The 18,646-nt window shown below is 39.1% G+C and overlaps 1 protein-coding gene across 9 annotated transcripts in view; it reads left to right on the forward strand.

The window, feature by feature from the left end:
- PRIMPOL (primase and DNA directed polymerase) overlaps positions 1 to 18,646 on the forward strand; it is an 86,792-nt gene that overhangs the window by 31,283 nt on the left and 36,863 nt on the right. For 7 of the 9 annotated variants that reach the window (XM_021076332.1, XM_013984037.2, XM_021076331.1 and 4 more), the window contains 4 exons: positions 4,930 to 5,092; positions 7,340 to 7,422; positions 9,715 to 9,804; positions 9,882 to 9,990. In XM_021076332.1, the coding sequence (XP_020931991.1) occupies positions 4,930 to 5,092; positions 7,340 to 7,422; positions 9,715 to 9,804; positions 9,882 to 9,990 (445 nt within the window). The remainder of the gene's footprint in view (positions 1 to 4,929; positions 5,093 to 7,339; positions 7,423 to 9,714; positions 9,805 to 9,881; positions 9,991 to 18,646) is intronic. The other 2 variants (XM_013984041.2, XM_021076333.1) reach the window with 2 other exon arrangements.

The following is an 18,646-nucleotide window of genomic DNA, read 5'->3' on the forward strand; positions in this document are numbered from 1 at the left end:
CATTGATAGATTTGTGGATATTGGGCAGAGCTGCAGTATTTGTTTTCCCTGGTTGGACAGTTTGCAGCTCTTGCAGAGAATAGGTGCTGCTGCTGGCTCTAGTGTGGGGGCCACCTGCCAGAGCTGGAAGCTTGTATTATTCCTTCAGGCAGTTACTCCTCCACCTGCTCCAACAACTCTGTAGCCCTGAGGGCAGGGCTTATTTCCCAGCTGCTGCTAGGCAGCCACTGAAGCAGAAAGTGTACTGCAGCTTGAGAAAGTGCCTGACGGGAACCAGGCTCTAGTGGTAGATCCTGTGCCTTCCTTCCAGCACCCCCAAACAATGGCATCTAGCTTCTAAGTCTGACTGGGTTGCCTCTACTTAAACGCTCTCAATTGTGTTCACCCTATACTCCAGTCTCTCCAGGCTGTTTTCACACAGCCAAACATTCTCTTTGAGTGTCATCTCTAAGGCCAGAGTTTTAGTTCCTGACACCTGCTGGCACCCACATATGGTTACCCATAGCACTGACCGTTCATGGAGGATTGTTTCCATTATAACTGCTTCACGCTGATTTTCTAGAGTTCCCCCATCTTGGCTGATCTCTTTGCTGGTCGGGGAACCTCCTAGGGTATAGGAGCTTTTCCTTTTTCCAGCTCCCCTCCTAGGAGTGCAGATACTTGCACCCCTAGGAGGGGAGCTGGAAAAGGGGAGCTGTACCCATCTTGCTTCCTTTCACTTCTTTCTTCTTTCTTTTGTCCTGTCTGGTTTCATGAAGTTTTTCCTGCTTTATCATAATCCCCAGGTTTTTTGTCAGTTTTTAGTAAATTTTCTGTATGAATAGTTCCACATGTAGATGTATTTTCAGTGTACTTGTAGAAGTAGGTGAGTCTCAGGTCCTGCTACTCTGCCATCTTCTTCCTCCTCCTATTATAGTCTTTCTTTTTAAGTCTATTTTGTTTGATATAAGTATAGCCCTTACAGCTTTCTTTTTGTTTCCATTTGCTTAGAATATCCTTTTCCACCCCTTCATTTCAGCATGTGTATGTCCTTACATTTGAAGTGCATCTTTTGTAGGTAGCATATAGATAGGTCTCTTTTTTTTTTTTTTTTTTTAATCCGTTTAACCACCTTGTGTCTTTTGGAGAATTTAGTCTATTTACATTTAAAGTAATTATCAATAGGTATGCAGTTATTGCCATATTGTTAATAGTTTTCTGCTGACTTTTGTTGCCTGTGTTCCTTTCTAGTGTTCTTGCTTTCTACCTTGGTGGTTTGATAACTTTCTCTAGTGCTATGCTTAGTTTCCTTTTGTCATTTTGTGTGTCTACTATAGTTTTTTTTTGCCATGAGGCTTACATATAATAGCCTGTATTTATAACAGTCTGTTTAAGTTGATAATAACTTAAGTTTGAGCACTTTCTACATCTCTAAATTTTTATTACACCCCCCCATTTTTTTTTTTTTTTTTTTTTGTCTTTTTAGAGCCACACCTGCAGCCTATGGAAGTTCCCAGGCTAGGGGTTGAACTGGAGCTACAGCTGCCAGCCTACACCACAGCCATAGCAACACTTGATCCGAGCTGCATCTGCAACCTGCACCACAGCTCAGGGCAATGCCAGATCCCAAACCCACTGAGTGAGGCCAGGGATTGAACTCACATCCTCATGGATACCAGTTGGGTTTGTTAAATGTTGAGCCACAATGGAAACTCCACCCCCCTCCCCCATTTTTGATGTCACATTTTACATCTTATTTATTCCTTAACTAATTACTGTAGTTATTTTTACTACTTTTGTATTCACTGAGCCTTCACTAATTTTATAAATCTTAATCCACTACCTTTACTGTATATTTACCTTTACCAGTGAGATTTAGACTTTCATATGTCTTCTTTTATTAGTTCATGGAAGTCCCTTTAATATTTTCTACAAGGCTGGTTGGGGTGACGAATTCCTTTAGCTTTTACTTGTCTGGAAAACCATTTATCCTTCAGTTATAAATGGTAACTTTGCTGGGTAGAATATTCTTGCTTGGAGGTATTTTTTTCTGTTAACCAGATTGAATGTATCATACCACTCCTTTCTGGCCTGCATAATTTCTGCTGAAAAATCTGCAGATAGTTTTATGAGGGTTCCCTTGTATGTAACACATTTTTTTTCTTGATGCTTGTAAGATTTCTCCTTGGGAGTTCCCACTGTGGTGCAATGGTTAACAAACCTGACTAGGAACCATGAGGTTGTGCGTTTGATCCCTGGCCTCACTCAGTGGGTTAAGGATCCGGTGTTGCCGTGAGCTTGGTGTAAGTCACAGACACGGCTTGGATTCTGTGTTGCTGTGGCTCTGGCGTAGGCCAGTGGCTACAGCTCTGATTAGACCCCTAGCCTGGGAACCTCCATATGCTGTGGGCATGGCCCTAGAAAAGACCAAAAAAAAAAAAAAAAAAAAAAAGATTTCTCCTTGTCTTTAATTTTTGACATTTTAATTATAATGTTCTTGGTCTGGGTCTGTTTGGGTTGATCTTGTTTGAAACTCTCTGGGATTTCTATATCTGTATGTTTGTTTCCTTCCCCACGTTAGGGATGTTTTCAGCCATTATTTCCTCAAAAATGTTTCTGTTCCATTCTCTCTCTTTCACTTGTAGGACTCCTTTAATGTGAATGTTGGTCTACTTGATGTTGTCCCATAAATCCCTAAAGCATCTTCACTTTTTTTCATTCTTTTCTTTTTTGCTGCTCTGATTAATGAGTTCATCTGCCCTCTGAGTTCACCGATCCTCTCTTCTCTTTCATCTAGTCTGCAGTTGAACCCGTCTAATGTATTTTTTACTTCAGTTGTGGTATTCTTCAGCCATGACTTATTTTAGATACTTATTATATTTTCTCTCTTTGTTGAAATTCTCACAGTGTTTCTCCACTCTATCTCAAGTTCAGTGAGAATATTTATGAACATTATTTTGACTTCATTATCGGGTATATTACTTTTCTCTATTTCATTGGGATTTTTCCCCTGAGGTTTTGTCTTGTTCTTTCATTTGGAACATATTCCTCTGTTTTTTCATTTTGCTTGACTCTGTGTTGGTTTCTATCCATTAGGAGAAACAGCCACCTTTCTCAGTTGGCCTTGTGTGGGTGAACTTGATTACTCAATCCTGTCCTAGCTCATGTTGTCTTGTACCTTAGAGTGGTTGTGCAAGCATCCTGTTTTATTTTAATAGCTTCTAAGAGTTGAGTGTGTATCAAGACCAGTCAGTGTCCCAAAGGGGAAGATCTCAGTCAGCACCTAAGATTCAAGCTGATTGGAAGCCAGACCATCAAGCAGAAGATTTTGTTTTGTTTTGTTTCTGCCACAGCATTACAGCAGTTTGATGTGAGATCTCAGTTCTCAGACCAGGCATTGAACCTGAGCTGTAGCAGTGACAACACCAAATCCTAAGTCCTAGACCACCAGGGAACTCCCCAAGCAGCAGCTTTTAAAGAATGCAAATATATGCACTTCTTTGGGACCACAAACTTAGGCCCTACTAGTCAGGAGAGTGAGGCAGTCTAGCTGGGTCAGAGTTGCAAAAATTGGGGCTCCAGATGAGTGTTTAAGCTACTTTCTGAGAGATACTGGTGAGCTGTTGTGAGGTAGAGGGAGAGTGCAAATATGGTGTCCACTGGCTTCCATTTTCCTGAGAGTCTCTCCATGGGCCCCTGAGCTCCTAGACAAGCAAATAGGCCTCTTTATCAGAAAGACTTGGGTGTACTTAAGTCTGCTCTCTGAGCAGTACTCAGGAAGTGATAATTTAGCAAAAGCTATCTTTCTGATTGTTACAGCTTTGTGTGACCCAGGATCACAAGTTTCTCCAGCCTCCAGAGCCAGATTAAGGGATAGCCCCTGGGTTGTAGTCACAGAAACTGTCACCAGATGTGACAACCAAGGCACAGATATGTACAGAAGCTCCCATCAGAGATGCTGGAACTCTGGAGCATGGTTGGGGGGCACAGAGATGGTATGCACTGGCCAGAGTGAGCTGGGGGGAGGATATGAAGGTGGTACCCACTGATTTAAAAAAAAAAAAAAAAAAGATGCTCCTTTTGGCTTTAGCAAGGCGGAAGGAGAGGAAGAAGTTGGAACTCACAAGCCTCCATCCTCAGAGAACATCTTAGCAGGACTTTGCCCCTGGGACCAGTGCTTTAACATTAGCAAATGAGTCTTTCACATAACGAATGGGCACTTTTTAAGGGCTGCTTCTGCATCCTATCCTGGGGCAGGTAACTCTACATGTGAGCTCTTTATGGGCCCATCCTCAGTTTTCACAACCCTGTGGATGTCATGGGCTTGAGTGCAGTTGATCTTCAAATCCAGGTGTTTGGGAGCCACATCTCTGAAGTGCTGGTCATAATAGTTGAGGTGCATGATGTGGGTATGAACCCTTTGCTCCTCAGAAAGTTCCAGGTTTGATTTCCTTTCCCACTGTGTGCTGCCTGGGGTGTGGTTTCTGGCTAGAGTGTTTCAGCTTTTCTTATCTGCTGTGATGTGATTTCCCCCTCATCTGCCTGATGTGAACCAGTTGCCTCACCAGTTTTTAGGTTTTTTCCACAGGAAATTTTTCCATATAGCTGTAGTTTCATTGTGTCCATGGAAGAAGGTAGAGTTAGGATCTTCATATGTCACCATCTTGAATGAAAACCAGTTTTTTCTAATAATGCTGTACAAAGTTAATTTAATATTTGCTGACTATAAAAACAAATAACTGAGAAGTTCTGCCATTGGCACAGTGGTTTAAAGATCTGGCGTTCCCACAGCTGTGGCACAGATCACAGATGCAGCTCAGACTCCATCCCTAGCCTGGGAACTTCCATATGCAATGGGTGTGGCCGAAAATTGGGAAGGGGGGGGAGCTCTTTGAAACAATAAATCACTGAAAACATGTATTCATACTGTTTTATTAATTTTTGATGTAGGAGTTTATACAAGGAATAGAAACTTTCGGCTGTATAAATCATCAAAAATAGGAAAGTATGTGGCTTTGGAGGTTGCTGAAGATAACAGGTTTCGTCCTATACAATCGAAGAATGTTTCCATGGAAAATCAGTATTTCCTTTCTTCTTTGGTCAGCAATGTCAGGTACACAGGACTAGAATTGAACCATTGTGTGTTTGTGAATATTTATTAAGCAACGGCATTGTATATTACTAAAATGCAAATTATATAAATTTTCTTGAGTAAAAGAAGGTCATTTCTTTAAATTCTGAGTTAACTGTTTTTTGTCCATTAACTAAAAAATAATAGTGAAAGTTATTTTTTAACCACTCATTTTTTATATCCTTTTATGATTATATTTGATATCCTTTCCAGTTTTACTAAAATGATTATCATTCTATAAAAAAGGAAATAAAAATTATTTGTATTGCATTTGGGAATGTAATTACTGTTAACATTTAATTTTCTTTTTATACATGCACATACAGAAATAGAATTTACATTGCTTCTCTATTCAAAACATATTTCTTGAGATCATTATTTATATGGTTATGTCACCTGTTTTATCCACTCAACATTATATCATGAATATTTGTCAAGGTAATAATTTGCCAACAATAAATTACAAATAACTTTTTATGTCTATGTGATTTTCCATATATTGATAATACTCAGATTTATTGTCAGTTCAATTATTGAACATATAAATTCCCATGGTTTAGTCTTTTTTTAAGGTATGAAAGACATCTTTCAACAGAAATATTTGCCTTCATTCTGGGCTGGCAGTTTTTTAGTGCAAGAAATGTGGTTAAAGATCAGACTAAATTAACTTGGTCTGATTGTTTTCCTTTGCCTTCCCTAGACATAATTTTTTTTCTTTTTTCTTTTTTTTTACAGCCACACCTGTGGGATATGGAAGTTCCCAGGCTAGGGGTTGAATGCGATCTGAGCTGCATCTGTGACTCATGCTGCAGCTTGCAGCAACTCCAGATCCTTAACCCACTGAATGAGGCTGGGGTCAAACCTGCATCCTCACAGAGACTATGTTGAGTCTTAACCCACTGAGTCACAATGGGAACTCCCTAGATAATTTTATAGAGAAATTCCATAGAATAAATTTTAATAAAAATATTGAAAATAAACTGCAACAGGGAAAGGTGTATCCAAATGTCCACTTGATGGTGGTTACTCAGGAGGGTGGAGATGGTTTGCTTTTCTTTATATATTATCTGGACTGTTTGAGTTTCCATAGCAGATCTGAGAAGTAACATCATAGTTTCCTTACCTTTAAAATGGAAATAATATTAATATCTATTTTATAGAATTGGGAGGATTAAATAAGTGAGAACTATCTATGTGTGTGTTTACAACAGAGTCTGGCACATGACATCTGCTCAGTAAATGTTACTTGTTAGTTGTATCTGAGATTCTGGAAGTAATATGGTCCTAAAAATTAGATGATTTTTGCTGCCCACTTTTGGCACCAGAATAAGGTTAGATTCTATGAGAAAAGCAATGCAGTTGGCTTCTAATACAGCCTGAAGTAGAGGTAATCTCCTAGTTACCAAATCCCTTTTCTTTTATAGTTTAAACATTAATTTTACAGAAGTGGAAAGTTCTTCTGCTGAGTGGGACTACCTTAATTGCCTTTTTTTTTTTTTTTTTTTTTTTAAGCTTTGTTGTGTGGTTTTTTTTTTTAGGGCTGCACATGTAGCATGTGTAAGTTCCCAGGCTAGAGGTCAAATTGGAGCTGCAGCTGCCAGCCTGTACCACAGCCACACAGGATCTGAACTGCCTCTGCATCCTACACCATAGCTCACGGCAATGATCCTTAACCCACTGAGCAAGGCCAGGGATAGAACCTGCATCCTTATAGATACTAGTTGGGTTTATGAACCACAGTGAAAATTCCTTAATTATCTTTTGTGTATCCAACTAAATATCAGGTATTTTACCTCTTGAAATAAAGGCTAAATTATTTATGGTTATGAAAGTCTTTTTCTTTCAGTTAATCTGTTTTCCTTTTGCTTGTTTTCATTCCTCTTTCCTTCTTTTTTCTTCCTGTTATTCAGACTTTTAAAATCCTTATTAACAAAAATTTCAAAGGCTCTATATATTTGAGGAATAGAATTAGATACTTCATTCTGTAGCTTCAGTAGTCCTGGAGTCTTATGAATCACTCTGTAGTTGAGGGAAGTATTTTAAATGATCACCAAACTGCTCTTTTTTTCTATGGATAGGATTGGTGTTTTTGTAGGCAAATATGACATAGATGGTTAGCTGTCGAAGAGTGGATTTTGTTATGGAACTATTTGAAATGGTACCCTTTCTGTAATCACATCTCTTTAATTCTAACATGATGTTATTTTGTTGTTCATATTTCTTCTTCAGATTCTCAGATACTTTACGAATTCTGACATGCGACATACCTCAACAAAAACGATTTGAGTATTTTAATAGTACCAATACTTCAGGTAATTTTAAGAAAGCAATTTGCTATGAAAATTTAAGGATACAGACTTTAAGAAAATTAAATCTCAAGTATTCATATGTATTGGTCCTTCAGAACAACTGAGTTTCTATCCAAAATGGAGACAGTATAAAAATGTGTTTTAAAGCTTATTCACTAATTTTTATTTTATGTTGTTTTGGGGGAAAATATTAAGATAACGTGGATTTTTTTTTATAAAATAAAGAAAAAAACCTGAAAGTTCTCTTCATCCCTCTGTCCACAGTCAGAGATGGGTAACCACTGCTAATATTAATAGTTTACTGTTGCAGGTAGAGCTTTTCCTATATTTTGGTAAGTGTAGAGTTTCCTCATTCTTTTAATGGCCATATAGTTTTGTTAAAAATATACATGTTCTTCATTCCTATACTGAAGAAAATATAGATCTTTTTCTAAGCTATCATAAATAAACTCTTCAGTATGTATTTTTATACACGTATTTTGGGCTATCATTTATAATAGTGAAAAACTGAAAACTTAAATGTACCACAAAATGGGGTTGGTAATGTACTATAAAATACTCTTTGGCCATTTAATTTATATTTATAAATTCTATGTAATATGGAAAATGCTCATTTATAATAAGATTAAAATTATATGTGAGGTATCAGAAATTCATTTTAAAAAATGGATAACATTTTCTTACCTGTTTATTTTCCTCTGGTTATTTAATAGTTATTTCTACATATTTATTTGGAGTTTATTTCTCCAATTTCTGCTTTAAATATATATTTTCTAAAATGTCTTTAATTAGGTATACTATTTTTACAAGTGAAATTAGGCTTTACTTTAAATAGATTATCTGTCTTTAAATTTTGATGAGATTTTAAATAAATTATTCTAAATGATTCCACTGGAGTCTTAGAAAATATACCTGAATTGGAGTTCCCGTCGTGGCACAGTGGTTAACGAATCCGACTAGGAACCATGAGGTTGTGGGTTCAGTCCCTGCCCTTGCTCAGTGGGTTAAGGATCCCGCATTGCCATGAGCTGTGGTGTAGGTTGCAGACCCGGCTCGGATCCCGAGTTGCTGTGGCTCTGGCGTAGGCTGGTGGCTACAGCTCCGATTCGACCCCTAGCCTGGGAACCTCCATATGCCGCGGGAGCGGCCCAAGAAATAGCTAAAAAAAAAAAAAAAAAAAAAAAAGACAAGAAAATACACCTGAATTGTCAGTGCCCTACAGCTAAAGAGCACTGGAGAACATACCTGTGGTTAGTAAGCTGTGTTTATTACAGATGCCACAGTGGAGAGTGCACACCATGGAGACCGTGCAGCATTGCTGTAAAAGGGTGTTAGAAAGGGCTTGTAGGATTCATGCTTTTGAAGAATATCCAAGGAAGGGTGGGTTTGTTTTGAACTGAGTGCTGTCACTGATAATTCTATAATTGAATATCTTGATAAAACTTATTTAGAAGGAAGGCTGACTAAAGCTATGGTTGGTAAAGAACGAGCAGCTCTTTGTTAGGTAAGATAGATGGGCTTTGGTCATTTATGTGGTTTGGAAAATGTTTTGTCTTGTGTTCAGGCATGATTACAGAGTGGTCTCGTTTTTGTCTTAAATCGTCATAGCCACAGAGTAGCCTTATCTGATGTTGAAGTTCTGTAAAATAGTTTATGGTTAATAGGAGAACACCAGGGCTGGGCTGGGAGTCCCCAGCCAGCTTGTAGTGACACCAAGGCCTCAGTGAAAATACTAGGCCAGCTTCTGGATGGAAAGGACTGCTTTTCTATTTGTCAGAATAAAGAAAGCAGTTGAAGTGATAATAAAAGCTTTTTATGAAAATTAGTTAACATTTGACTTAATTGAGAGGTTTGAATTTTACCTGCTTTCTTGTAAGAATCCATGACTGACTAAAAGACAAATTGCAGGAGTTTTCATTGTGGCTTTGCAGATTATGAACCCAACTAGTATCCATGAGGATGTGGGTTCAATCCCTGGCGTTGCTCAGTGGGTTAAGGATCTGGCATTGCTGTGAGCTGTGGTATAGATCACAGACATGGCTCAAATCCCCTGTGGCTGTGGCATAAGGCTGGCAGCTGCAGCTCCAATTTGACCCCTAGCCTGGGAACTTGCATATACTACAGGTGTGGCCCTAAAAAGAAAAAAAAAAGCGAATTGTAGAGAAGGAAAAAAAAAAACTGGTGGAAAAAAAATTATGCAGAACCCATAATTGTCCTAAATAACAACTTATGTCAAAATTTAACTCTCAACTCTTAGCAATTGTAATTTATAATTAACTTTTCTTTCTGTTGCAGTAGAAACCATTGAAGGTTTTCAGTGTTCACCTTACTTTGAAATTGATCAGTTTGTTCTCTCTTTGGTGAATAAAAATGACATTAAAGGAGGTAAAGATAATTTTATTCTATATTAACTGTTACATGACAGAGTAATAATACCTTAAGAAACACTGTTTACATTTTAGGGATTCGGCGTTGGAACTACTTTTTCCCAGAAGAATTACTGGTTTATGATATTTGTAAATATCGCTGGTGTGAAAACATCGGAAGAGCCCACAAGAGTAATAATATCATGTAAGTAATACTGTTTCTTAGTGAGTTCTGTGTATTTAACCAGTGTTATATTTTCAATGTTTATCATTTTAAAGTTGAGAATATTAAAATGATTTTTTATAGTAGATTTAGTTGTTAATTTATATTTGAATTGTTTTTTAATATTTGAGTATCATAATTATTACCTTGCCTCTAGCATCTATCATCTTTATTTGTACTTTATTTTTAATCTAATTCCCTAAATAGTTTAATCTTTTTTTTTTGTCTTTTTGCTATTTCTTTGGGCCGCTCCCATGGCATATGGAGGTTCCCAGGCTAGGGATTGAATCGGAGCTGTAGCCACCGGCCTACGCCAGAGCCACGGCAACGCGGGATCCGAGCCGCGTCTGCAACCTACACACAGCTCACGTCAATGCCAGATCGTCAACCCACTGAGCAAGGGCAGGGACCAAACCCGCAACCTCATGGTTCCTACTTGGACTCGTTAACCACTACGCCACGATGGGAACTCCCTAAATAGTTTAATCTTGAGGAAACTAAAGTAGAATTGAATGGGGCTAGAAAAAAATGAGAGGCATTAGCCATTTGGTGTTTGACACCTACATAGTCTGAATTGAAGCAAATTTGGCAAGAAGGAAACTGTTCAGTTCGTGTTTAAGAATTGGAGTTAAGATTATCTTAACATGGGAAGTTCCCATTGTAGCTCAGCAGTAACGTGCCCAACTAGCATCCATGAGGATGTGGGTTTGATCCATGGCCTTACTCAATGGATTAAGGATCTGGTGTTGCCTTGAGCTGTGGCATAGGTTGCAGATGAAGCTTGGATCCCGTGTTGCTGTGGCTGTGTTGTAGGTCAACAGCTGTAGCTCCAATTTGACCCCTAGCCTGGGAACTTCAATATGCTACAGGGTGAGGCCCTAAAAAGCAAAAAGCCAAAAAGCCAAAAAAAAAAAAAAAAAGATTATCTTAACATGTTCAAGACGAAGAATGTATGGAAGGGAAAAATGATTGATTGATTGATTATCTTTTTAGGGCCACACCCATGGCACATGGAGGTTCCCAGGCTAGTGGTCCAATTGGAACTGTAGTCACTGGCCTACACCACAGCCATATCATCATGGAATCTGAGCCACATCTGCGACTACACCACAGCTCATGGCAATGCCAGATCCTTAACCCACTGAGCAAGGCCAGGGATCGAACTTGCATCTTCATGGATGCTTGTCAGATTGTTTCCACTGAGCCACGATGGGGACTCTGGGAAAAATATTTATTGAATACTTTCTATATGTGCCGGGAGTTCTGAAGTGTTTTCTTTAGAAGGTCCCTGGCAAAAGGAGAGGAAGGATAGGATGAAGTAAAACCAGAAATAGAAGTGTAAATAATATAAGGAAATGCTTAGAGTAAGGATAAAATAGAAACCCAATAGTTATCATTTATGATATGAGAAATGTTGCTATGTTTTGATAATGTCAAAGCTGAGAATTTGAAATATAAAATGTAGGCTAGAATCAAGATGGTGGAGGAGTAGGACATGGAGCTTATTTTCTTCCAGAAACATCAAAAAAAAAAAAAATCTACATGTAGAATGATTTGCACAGAACATCTACTAAACACTGGTAGAAAACCTCAGACTTCCAAGAAGGACAAGAAAACCTCCACATGCCTGGGTAGAACAAAAGGAGCGAAAAAAGAGAAGAGAGAAAAACGAATCAGGATGGGACCAGCACTCCTGAGAGGGAGGGAGCTGTAAAAGAGGAAAGGATCTGCACACTGAGAGGCCACTAACTGATGGGGAGATCAGCAGGGACAGAGGGGAAGTCTCAGAGCATCATAAAAAAAGCACAGCAGCTGGTATAAGGAGGACAAAGCAGAGAGATGGAGTTGCATAGATGATTGTTACCAACGCCCAGAGCACCACAACCTGAGACACTTGGACTAGGGCTGGCAGCTGAGACCTAGGCGTTGGAGGTCATTTCTGGGAAAAGGACTAGGCTGCATAGAAAACAGCCTGAGAAGGTTAGAGAGTGTATGCCTCAGCTGCAGGAGGCCTGGGCCTGCCAGAGAAGCAAGGCACCATTGTTGGAGAGTGTGAGAGGAGTGGAGGTGAGACTGCCATAGAAACTTGTTTTTCTGTGGACATGCAACCTCTCAGGTGTCAGGGCACCTCTTGCATGGGCTACAGGAGTGAGTGTAAACCACTGCAGCCATCTCAGACTCCAGAGGTAGTTGTGACCCACTACCATTAAGGGTCCTGTGAACAAGCCCTAATTGCCGCCCCAGTTACTTCAGGGATCGCCATTGTGGAAAGCCCTGCATCCGAGCACCACCCATTGCCCTCACCTCCCTAGGAATGCTTATTTCCTGCCGTTGCTACTGCCAAGGGCCCTAGGTGCTTCCCACATCCTCCCTGTGGTTTGCTGCCACTGCCAAAGGCCTAGCTACCAGGCACTGCCTGCAGGCAGGGCCCATTGCCCCTCCCTGGAAGCAAAGGAAGGCCATGCACCTACACACCCTCTGTTAAGGGGATAACAGCCTGCACACACTGAGGATGGAGACAGCAATTATCCAAACCAAAAGCAGCCCTCACACCAAAAAAACAGTCAACCCACACAGGCTACACACATAAATAGCCCTTTAAGACTACAGTAATTATTTTCCTTAAACTCTTAAGAATAAGAAAAAAGCAAAATGAAGAAGCATAGGAACCATTTCAGTTAAAAGAACAGGAGAATTCCCCTGAAGGAACAACAATGAAACATACCTCTTCAGTCTAATAGACACCAGGTTCAAAAAGGAGGTAATGACAAAACTGAAGGAATTAAGAACAGCTGACAGTAATGCAGATTACTTGAAAATGGAACTAGAAACTATAAGAAGGAGCCCAGAAAAATTATATAAATTCATTTGCTGCAATGCAAGCCTGAGCTAAAGGCATTGAACAGCAGAATGAACAATGCAGAGGCATGAATAATTGACTTGGAAGATAGAATAATGGAAATCACCCAATCAGGACAGCAGACAAAAAACCAAATTAAAAAAATGCAAGCAGTATAAGAGATCTGTGGGGTAATATCAAGCATTTCAATCTATGCATAATGGGAATCCCAGAAGGAGGAAAAAGAGAAAAGGGGGTTGAAAATGTATTTGAAGAAGAAATTATTGCTGAAAATTTCCCAAGGAAACATACCTAGATAACCTCAGAGGGTTCCCAAGAAGATGAACCCAGACAGACCTACAGCAAGACATGTTATAATAAAAATGGCAAAAATTAAGGAGAAGATTCTAAAGGCAGCAAGAGCAAAACAAAGAGTTAATTACAAGGGAAACTCCATAAGGCTATCGTCTGATTTCTCTACAGAAATGCTACAGACCAAAAGAGAGTGGCAAGATATATTCAAAGTTCCATTACGGAAAAGTTTGTAACCTAGAATACTATACCCAGCAAGATTATCATTTAAAATAGAAGGAGGGAGTTCCTGCTGTGGTGCAATGAGTTAAGAATGGCGAAGTTTGCAGCTGCAGTTGGAATTCAGTTCCTAACCTGGAAACTTCCATATGCCAAGGGTGTGGCCATTAAAAAAAAAAAAAAGATGTACAGCATAATGATTTGACTTACGTAAATCATGGAATGATTACTGCAAGAAAATTAATATAGATTCATCATCTCATAGATATAAGATAAAAGGAAAAGAAAAACAATCTTAAAACAGAGAAATAAAGAATTTATCAGACAAAAACTACAAGAATACAGCAATAGGGAGTTCCCATCGTGGCGCAGTGGTTAACGAATCCGACTAGGAACCATGAGGTTGCGGGTTCGGTCCCTGCCCTTGCTCAGTGGGTTAATGATCCGGCGTTGCCGTGAGCTGTGGTGTAGGTCACAGAGACGGCTCGGATCCAGCGTTGCTGTGGCTCTGGCGTAGGCCAGTGGCTACAGCTCCGATTCAATTCCTAGCCTGGGAACCTCCATATGCTGCAGGAGCGGCCCAAAGAAATAGCAAAAAAAAAAAAAAAAGAAATTATTTCAAGCTTCTTTTCTGACCACAAGGGCATGAAACTAGAAACCAACCATGGGAAAAGAGAAAAAACTAATTACATGGACACTAAGTAACATGCTACTAAAAAACCAAGGGGTCAATGAAGAAATCAAAAAGGAAATTAAAAAATACCTTGAGACAAATGACAATGAAAGCACAACCATATAAAACCTATGGGATGCTGCAAAAGTAGGTTCTTAAAAGAATTTCATAGTGACACAGGCCATCCTCAAAAAACGAGAAAAGTCTCAACCTAATTTATTACATCTAAAAGAATTAGAAAAAGAAGAGCATACAAAACCTAAAGTCAGCAGAAGGAAGGAAATCAGTAAAATAGAAATTTTAAAAAACAATACAGGAGTTCCTGTCATGGCTTAGTGGTTAACAAACCCGACTAGCATCCATGAGGACGTGGGTTTGATCCCTGGCCTTACTCAATGGGTTAAGGATCCTGCATTGCTGTGGCTGTGGCATAGGCCAGCAGCTACAGCCCCGATTCAGCCCCTAGCCTGGGAGTTTCCATATGCCACGGATGCAGCCCTAAAGAGAAAAAAAAATAAAAATAAAAAACAATAGAAAAAAATCAATAAAACCATGATTTGCAAGGGTAAAAAAAAAAAAAAATCAACAAACCTCTGGCCAGATTGACCTAGAACAAAAGAGAGAGAACCTAAATAAAATGAGAGGTGAAAAAGGAGAGATCTCAACTGATAACTGCAGAAAAACAAAATATCATAGAATATGAACAATTATATGCCAACAAATCTGACAACCTAGAAGAAATGGACAACTTTCTAGGAACATACAGCCCATCAAAACTAAATGAAGAAGGAATAGATCATTTGAACAGACCAATTACTAGAAATGAAGTTGAATATTAAAAAAAAACCCACACCTCCCTACAAACAAAAGTCTAGGACTAGATAGCTTCACAGGCAAATTCTACCAAACATACAAATAATTTATACTGATCTTTCCTAAAATCTTCCCCAAAATTGAAGAAGGAACACTTCCAAAGTGTTCCCAATTCTATGCAGCTTCCATCAACCTAATACCAAAACTAAAGATACTATAAAAAAATTTATAAGCCAATGTCTTTGATGAATACAGAAGCAAAAATTCTCAACAAAATTTTAGCAAATTAAATCCAGCAACACATGAAAAAACCGTACACCATGACCAAGTGGCTTTCATCCCATGTTCACAAGGATAGTTAATACATGCAAATCAATCAGTATAATACACATTAGTTAATAAGAAAAGTCAAAAATCACATCATCTCAGTAGATGCAGAAAAAGCTTTTGACAAAATCCAACATCCATTCATGATTAAACTCTTAACCAAAGTGAGTATAGAGGGAACGTATCTCAACATAATAAAAGCTATTTATGACAAACCAACAGCCAATATAATACTCAATGGAGAAAAGCTGAAAGCCTTTCTGCTAAAATCTAGCACGAGACAAGGATGCCTACTCTCAACATAGTATTGGAGTCTTAGCCACAGCAACCAGACAAAAAGGGGAAACCATATCCAGATTGTATCCTGCTACTCTGCTGAATTCGTTTATGAGATCAAGTAGTTTTTGTGTGGCATCCTTAGGGTTTTCTATATATAGTATCATGTCATCTGCACATAATGATAATTTTACCTCTTCCAGTTTGGATACCTTTTATTTCTTTTGTCTGCTGTGGCTAGGACTTCCAATACTCTGCTGAATAAAAGTGGTGAAAGTGGGCATCCTTGACAGTGCTATGTTTATATAAGTTAATTCAGTTTAAAAAAAAGTTTTAAAAACTACAGTCAGTGTCCAAAGCTGTAATAGAAAAACACAAAGGAAAACACTACCCATAGTCTCAGAAGCAGTGATAATTATGGTTATGATTTTGGTGTATCTTTCTAGTCTTTTTTTTTTATGCTTAAAAGTTAACTGTGAAATACATCAGACATAAAATTGTGTATATAAAAGTGTGTATATAATGAATATGTACATTTTGAGCACTAATACTAAAAAGTCATATCTACCACCTGCCATAAGAAACAATTTATCCAAACCTCAGAAGCACCTTGGGACCCCAGTTTCTTCAAAGAGTGTAACTATTATCCTGAATTTTTTTTTTTTTTTTTTTGCTTTGCTTTTTGGGCTGCACCTATGACATATGGAAGTTCCTGGACTTGAGGTCAGATTGGAACTACAGCTACCAGTGTACACCACAGCCGCAGCAATGCCAGATATGAGCTGTGTCTGCGACCTACACCACAGCTCACAGCAACGCTGGATCCTTAACCCACTGATTGAGGCTAGGGATTGAACCCATATCCTCCTAGTCAGATTTGTTTCTGCGTGCCACAGTGGGAACTCGGTGTTTTCAGATTTTGTACTGCTCTGTAATCTCACCAATGCTTTTTTTTTTTTTTTTTTTTTTGGTCTGTGCCTTTGGAGCGGGGATTGAACCTGTGCCAGAGCAGTGACAACACTGGATCCTTAACACTCCAAGCCACCAGGGAACTCCTCACCAACACTTTTTATTTTATTTTGCTTTTTATGGCTGCACCCACGGCATATGGAGGTTCCCAGGCTAGGGGTTGTATCAGAGCTGTACTTGTTGGCCTATGCCACGGCAACTTGGGATCCAAGCTGTGTCTTCGACCTACACCGCGGCTCATAGCAACGCTGGATCCTTAACCCACTGAGGCCAGGGATCGAACCTGTAACCTCAGGGTTCCTAGTCAGATTCGTTTCTGCTGTGCCATGATGGGAACTCCTCACCAACACTTTTTATCATTAAGTTTTAAAAGTGTGCTTTGCTAGTCTGGTGAATGTAAAATGATATTGCTGTCTTCATCTGAAAGTCCCTGATTACTAATGAATTTGAAGATTGGATTGTTAAACCTCACTTGGAGACTTTACCCAATGTTAAGCTTTGGTAATGTTAAGCTTTAGTTAAGCTTTACCCAATTAAGCTTTAGTAATATGTTTATTTTCTGCTTTCCTTTTTTTTTCTTGGCCATGCCCGCAGCATGCCGAAGGTCCTGGCCCAGGAATCAAATCTGCACTACAGCAGTGATATAATGCCAGATCCTTAACTTGCTGAGCCACCAGGGAACTCCCTAATAGTTTTAAAGATACAAGGCATCAAGGCACAGTAAAGCAGAGTGAGGCCCTGACATCTGGCAAGGCTCCCCACATCCTTCCTGCATCTGGATACTTTCTCTAACCCGGGTTGAGGCAGAAGTGAGCAGTCACTGCACACAGAAGGGAGTGTTAAGGTTGTAAAATGTCTGTGTTTTATATTCACAGTTACAGAGAATGTATCACATGTCCAGAGAATTGTACCTCATAAATCCATAGACTCTAGGCTTGTTTGTCATCTGCAGCAACAGAAACACCCTGTAAAAAGCATTCTATAGATAAGGATTCTCCCCCTGGCAAACTGCCGTTAATTGAGAGGTTCCTGGTGCCCTTCGAATCTTAGTAATTTTTTCTCATTGCTCCAAGTACAAAAGAAATACCTAACAGTTCTGTTTATTAATCAGTTTTCAAGTAACTTAAGTATTTGTCCTAATAATTTAGTAGATCTTTGAAAAAACAATATTCATCAATTGAAAGAAAATATATTTCATTTTTTAAAAAATTGAGGTATAATTGACATATACCGGTTTCACATGTACAGCATGATCTGATATCTGTATACATTGCAAAATGATCTCTACAATAAATCATTAGGGAGTTCCGCTAGTGGCTCAGCGGAAACGAATCCAGCTGGCATCCATGAGGATGCTGGTTCAATCCCTGGCCTCGCTCAGTGGGTTAAAGGATCGGCATTGCCGTGAGCTGTGGTGTAGGTTACAGACATGGCTGATAGCTGGTGTTGCTGTGGCTGTGGTGTAGACCGGCAGCTGTAGGTCTCCGATTTGACCCCTAGCCTGAGAACTGCCATATGCTACAGATGCAGCCCTAAAAAGCAAAAAATAAAAAGAAATAAATATATCTAGTTAACATCCATCACCATGCACACATGCATAGTTATTTTTTTTCTTTGGATGAGAACTTGTAAGATTTATTCTCTTACCAGTTTTCAGATAAGAAATACGGTATCAACTACAGTCACCATGTGTACATTACATGTGACTTTCCTTATACCTGAAAATTCAGAACGTTTGACCCTTCTTAAGTATTATTAATGGGCTGTGTGTTGTTTTCCTCACTGCATACACAAACTCTTATACCTTGGAATGAGGCTGGTCATTGCCACCCCCACAGTGGTCATGTCTCATTCCACATTGATGTTTATGGTACTGTTTACCACAGCCACCACCAAAAAACATAGCTCCACAAAAACGGGGCATCACTGAAAGGAATGAAGGGTGACATCACACTGAAGCTGTGCTTTACAAGCACATAGTTTGCAGGATACTTGGCAGATGTCAGGTGTCACTGTGTTTCTCTAGGAAGATATAAATATCCTACATGCCCTGGGGCACTTCGGTGTGCAGTTTAGGAATGGCAGCATCAGTCTGTGTGTTAGGAAGTCTATTATTGCAATGTTTATCCAGCAGTTAGACTGCGTTGCTAGCATTTTTCATTCCTTGGTACCTGTCCCAATACCATATTCATAGAATATTAGCCACTTTA

This window comes from Sus scrofa, chromosome 15 (assembly GCF_000003025.6).
Source record: "Sus scrofa isolate TJ Tabasco breed Duroc chromosome 15, Sscrofa11.1, whole genome shotgun sequence".
NCBI classification, from domain to species: Eukaryota; Metazoa; Chordata; class Mammalia; order Artiodactyla; family Suidae; genus Sus; species Sus scrofa.